This window comes from Etheostoma cragini, chromosome 2 (genome assembly GCF_013103735.1).
Source record: "Etheostoma cragini isolate CJK2018 chromosome 2, CSU_Ecrag_1.0, whole genome shotgun sequence".
Taxonomy (NCBI): Eukaryota; Metazoa; Chordata; class Actinopteri; order Perciformes; family Percidae; genus Etheostoma; species Etheostoma cragini.
Window position 1 is genome coordinate 7,996,707 of NC_048408.1, and position 6,000 is coordinate 8,002,706.

Consider the following 6,000-nt stretch of genomic DNA (forward strand, 5'->3'; position numbering starts at 1 on the left):
AAATCACATGCTATTGATCCAATCAGCAGCTACTTTGTGTCAGGATTAGCAAAGGGCTTCAACAGCTGTGTCTTCTGCGACTGCATCTGATCATGTATCAAGAACAATTAACCCCAGATCTTCAAATACAGCACAGCTTCCGTTTAGACGTTCAGTCGACGGCTGAGGGACTTGTGTAGACATCAGCAGTTAGACCAGAGACTGCTTACGCCCCTGCCTTTCTTTTGACTGGGATTCGTTTATAAAGCTTGATGTGGTTTTACTTTTGAATACATTTTTCAAACCATGTAGAGCGTGAATAGCTTAACAGGCTCCCTGAGAGTTTGCTATAGCAAAGTACATTTCATGCACCTTGATATTGTAGTTTTGCATTTTTCATTAGTTTTTTTTTTTATTTCAAAGCGGGTTTGCTATGGTTTCGGATTTAGTTTTTTTTTTTTAAAGGCTTAGTTTTAGTTTAGTTGTTTTGGTTTTAGTCGTTTTTGTAATATGGGTTATTTGTTGGGGGATTCGAAAAAGGTCAGAAAAAGTATTGTGTAATAATAACTCAACAAAAACAACATAGAATTTTAGAAATAGGTATTCAACAATAACACCAGTACATGCAATGCACGGACTATGTTGTTTGTTGTGTTCAATTTAACATGGAATGTCGGAATTTCTGGGTTCTCAGTTGGAAACTATACCCGTCTACGATAAATGTCACGGTCGGATAATTGTAACGTTATTTGCTCAATGAAAGCAGGGACAAAGACAAAAATTAATTAATTTGATTATTTTATTTTAGTTAGTTTGCAAACAGACATTACAGTTTTAGTTCAGTTATTTATTTTGTTATGCCCTGTTTTTATTTTTATTTCCGTTAGCGATAATGTTTTTTCCCACTAGTTGTTGTTTTTTAGTTCCAGCAGGCATCCAGCATGCAAATAAACACTACCTTTGCAGTTTGGCTGATGGAGGGGCCAATTCTTTCACAGTGGGTCACTTGTACGGCTTTTTTCTTTAGTCTTACCAGATGTGTACCATTTCTGTACTGCTAAAATAAATATAAAATAGAGTGACAAATTAATAAAATGTCAAACTATTTCCTCACTGTTTGTCCAGTCCATAAAAGTGTTGCATTGCCAGACCTACTGTATCTCCACAGCGCTGTAAAGTCAGATCTGGCAACACCACAGAAACATTTAAGGGTAGGAGGAAAAAACGCTTTGGGTTGTCATGACTTTCTTTAAACCAGTCACAATCCTCTTGGGTGGCGCTAAGCTCCGGAGGCAGAGATGGTGATTCTGCAAAGTAGTCTCAGGAAGAAACTTGTTTTGGTGGAACATTTGCATGCCGCGAAAATAACCAACACATTCAATGATAAATGAAGTTAACTGTTCACACAATATAGTAATATAAGCTATGTAAATTAGCTGGATACATGATTAAACATTATTTGCTCATACAAGTACACCTTGTGTACTTCGTCTACAGCAATCCTGCTAACCGCTACCAAAACGTCCCAGTTAGGGAGGAAATGCCATAAACATATTCTTTGTAAATCTTTACAACTATTCCCCAAAAGAACCAAGAAGGCCTGCCTTGTTGCACGATCCAAACGCACGTTGGACTAGCTGCTAAATGTGCAAGTTGCTGTAAAGCCTGTTGCCGTTGACCTGAATCCCTGCTTCCATGTTGAGTCCTTTAAGGATGGAAAGTGAAAATGAATGACCTAGAAGACATAAATAGGAGTTTCCCTGTTAAGGCAAGTTTCTATGGCTGAGGAATGTTCCAAAATTAGACCTCCAATTTCTAAAATAAGCATTTGTTTTTTGACATGAAAGTAACACTTACTTTGGAATGAAATTGAAAGTAGAAGCTAATTTTAGACCTTAGCGTGCCAGTTTCTTGACCATGCGTTTAATTAAGCCTGAAAAATATTGAGAGTGGGTAAGAGCACTGTGGAAATGGAAATGTGAAAACCGTTAGGATTCATTCAAATGTAAAACATTCCCTTGCGCCCGAACAGAAGATATCAACATCTTAAATGCCACTGCGGCAAGCCTCGAGGAAAAAGGGCCAAACATCCTGGCATCTGAGGCTCAGTCTGTCCACACAGCATATTTTCCACTGACACACATCCAGACATATCGCAGTTACACTCATTGAAAGTCATTGGCCATTGACTTGAACATTATCCATTCCCCATGTATTAGAGGACATGTTTTTAACATGGCTTGAGATGCATGGGATGAGGCGAAGGGTTAAGTCCCGCTCTCTCTCTGTCCCACTTTGGTCACAATGAAGTGTATTCTGGTTGCTAGCACACAGTGATCAGTGGAGATGTCGGTATAAAGGCTTTATTCATCGGCTGTGGACAATCACAAAGAGACAGATACATCAAATCACAGGGGAAAGGATGAAGGGATAGAGGAAAAAGCGAGCTAAGACCAGCAATATAGTGACACTCAAGAATCCCAAGCTGTCTCTGGAATGGGACATGGCTTTTGCTCATGCATGTGTGCTGTCTTGTCTATCTGCCCTCACACTCTCTTCTTGTAGGGCACTTGTGTACTCATGTGCACAGATAGAGTACTTCCTGTGTCTCTATTAGCTTGAATGCGGTTGCAGCGAGAGCCAAGAGGAGGTTTTCATTAACCTCATGCAGTGAGAGGGCATTACCTTGACTGCTGGCTACACTGCCCTGAGCAGTGTCTGCTCTCCTGGCACTGCATTATAACCTTCTGGGCTATTAGCTCTGCATCATAGCTGACAGGATGAGATGAAAGCTCCCTCATTAATGAAATGGCCTGTTTCACAAGGGCCAGAGAGGTCAACTGCCCAAGTCAACGTTGCTCTTGCAGCTGGGTAGTTGATCCTGAATCTCAGGGGAACATCCGTGATTGATTACACAATCACTGACTTTACATCCACACCACAGACTGTAAACTTAGTGGGTGTAACATCAGTGATGTCACCCATTGGTTTGTGTACGGCCTTTTGAAGCCTTGCGTTTGACAATATAGTTGTCACCATCTTGTTGTTGTGCTGTTTGTATTACGCTAACCTAGAGGCTAAAGAGAGGAAGCAGGGTCATTTTCTCACAGACTTCTATAGAAACAAACTTCTTTTAGCAATCAAAGGAGCCGCCCCCTGGTGGAAAGGAAATTGAATGCAGATTAAAAGGCACTCGCGCATTGGCTTCACTTTTCAGAAAAAAAAGCTTTGTCCATTAGTTTTACATTATATCCACACAAATACCCTATCCCTGTGGTTCCATAACTTTTTCACATCCAGGACCCCTAAACTGAAGCAAATTAGACCCCAAACCCCCATCTGGGAAGACTTCATCCCAGGGTCCCCTACTTGATAGAAATTTTGCTTTTAGATGTTTTATTACAGAAAGTGAATGAAACCCATGAGCAAAATAGTCACACAATCTGTCATTGTGTTACTTATGAATGAAATTATTGTCAAAATAAGTGATTCCCCTTTTTTTGTTGAGGACCCCCTGGAGCCCCTTTAAAAAACCCTGGGGGTCCCCAAACCCAACATTGAGAACACTTGCTCTATCCTATACACCGACTTACCTCACACACACATCCCTCTGTTATCCTGAGATTTACCGACAGCCAACAGCTGCAATCAGGTACTCCTCTTGAAATGAGAGTCATGTTGCTATTAGTCATCCACAAACCACTTCGCCTTCTGGTCTACATATTCTCAGTTGCTGTCTGGGGGTTGATATTACTGCCTATATGGTGGTTATTTTTAAATGACAAAGGGTAGGGGAGAGGATGTTCTAGTGGGATTTAACTCTACACTTTAACACCGTGCTCATGCTTTATTGTTCTGCCTGTGTCTGGTTTCCAACTGTACTGCAGCAAGATGACGTGGCGACATTTGAGGCTAGATTATGGTTGTGATTTGGTCTTGGGACAATGCTTCTGAGCGGTGCGAGAGAAAGAGGACAGAGGGAGAATGGGGAGTGACGATATCAGATCATCAGGTCTGCGTTGCTAAAAAAAGCACAGTCTGTCTTCACCGGATCTCTCCTTCACTATCTTTTTTAACTTAATTGCGACGCTGACAGAGTCCGAAAGTCACCATTGTCAAATGCAGACAGGCTCAACACAGCAAACCTCCCACACAGCTCTGTGTCACCCCCGCCCACCCATCTATAGCTTAGCCTTGTGGCATAATCCCATAAGAATCCATTAAGCAAGGCATCTTAAACTGATCCTCCTTCCAAATGCGGGGAGAGGTCGTTGTCTTCTTCTCTGACAGGCCGAGGAGGGGAGGGAGGGAGGAATTGAAGGAGTATAGGAAGAGGATGGTGGTGCTGCTTTGGAGTCACATGACTAATTTGTGTCTGTTGCGGGGAGTACGGGCAGCTGGCCAAAGTCATTCCTCCCTCTCTCTCCATCCTTCACTCTCCACCTCTCTCTCCCTCAAGCACATGGATTTGTTAGTGTGCTAAAGCCGATTGCATGCATGTGTTTTTGCCAGTTTTTGCCGTTAAGGAGTGTCACAATCCATATGCGCTGACCACATGCTTTTTTGTTGACCGAGCGGCGTCTACTGTCACTAACTATGTCCCTCTTGTGTTGTTTCTCCCTCAGGGACTATGGCTCCAAGCGCAAGTCGGGTAAGTCACCTGTTTTCCTTTACAATCCTTCCCAAAAGCTTATTTCTCTTTCAACTTGTTGCTCTGAAAAGAATCCAAGGGAGGATGTTACGCTGCATGGCGTATGACTCTTAAACTCTCTCTGCGTCTTGTCTGTTATCCATGTGATGTCAGTGTGTGGTTTGTTTACTTGTCCGGATGCAGGACGCTGACTTGCTGTCGACTGTATTTTGGGGTGGGTTCAAAAAGCTGTCAAGCCCTCTCCTTCTGGTTGTAGATTTTCCTCGCAGTCCAGGGTGGGGTTTCAAGATTGCCTGAATTGAGTCATTAACATGTGTTTTGTTACCGTAAGAGAAAACATTATTCTCTGATTTGGCAGTTCAAAAGATATTTTGCCTCTGAGTCTTTAGCTTATGTTCTTGGTGAAGCTTTTTGTGTGACAAAAGTTGAGTATTCCTAATAATTCAGTAAGAGAGAATGCTTTAACAGGAACACCTTTGAATGTATGTGCTTATGTGTAAGGGGCTTTGGTTTTACCCTGATCTGTGTGGTCTAATCTCCTGGGACTAACGAGGTAAACAAAAGTGCTTAAACTTCCATTGGATGACATGCATGCAAGTTAGTTGAATATAGAGTAAAGACATCCAACTATGAACATTTTCCTATTCTTGTTCAACTGTATCCAGCGTGTGAATTCAGTGGAAGAGGGGAACACACTCTAACTATGTATACAGTATATACATGCAGTTTATAACTAAACTATAAGGCTATTCATCCATTCATTAGCCATTTTAGCAAACATATGGCTCTTTGAGGGTATTAGCTACAGTGTAGCTGCTTAACAGAAGTATTGGTACATGTGAGTCACTAATGTATGCATTATGGAACCCTGTGGCTAGGTAGACCGAGGAAATCAGTCATACCTCTTATGAATTATTGAAAAGAAAATGCAGGAAATAGCTTGGGGTTGATGGAAATATGATTATCATGCTAGATGCCCTAAAGGATTACCATGCCTTGATATTCATGAAGCTTAAAGGCTGTTTTTAGGAATGGAAATATCTTGAGTATAGCTGTTGGTATTGAGTAGGGCAAGCATTCTAAAAAGTAGTTCATATTTTGTGTCCCCTTGGTTTTTTACCTCATTGAATAAGACTTTTTGAGTAATGAAAATAAAGTAATTTTTGACTTTCTTCCAGTAAACAAGTCTTGAAATTGATTGTGAGGTTATTTTTGGACTAATAGCAGAGGACCCTCAATCAAGGAATGGGTTTGCTGTAACCCCAGAGGGAGCTCGCTACCAATTTCAATTACATACACATTCCTCAAAGTGATTTGATTCCTTGGAAGCTGATTGCTTCTGCAAATAAACCAGCTTCCCCCCCCCCCCC

The 6,000-nt window shown here is 41.5% G+C and overlaps 1 protein-coding gene across 4 annotated transcripts in view; it reads left to right on the top strand.

Moving 5' to 3' along the window:
• The window catches only part of sh3pxd2aa (SH3 and PX domains 2Aa), a 118,098-nt gene that overhangs the window by 59,241 nt on the left and 52,857 nt on the right, over positions 1-6,000 (top strand). For all 4 annotated transcript variants that reach the window (XM_034886235.1, XM_034886240.1, XM_034886247.1 and 1 more), the window contains exon 6: positions 4,605-4,630. In XM_034886235.1, the coding sequence (XP_034742126.1) occupies positions 4,605-4,630 (26 nt within the window). The remainder of the gene's footprint in view (positions 1-4,604; positions 4,631-6,000) is intronic.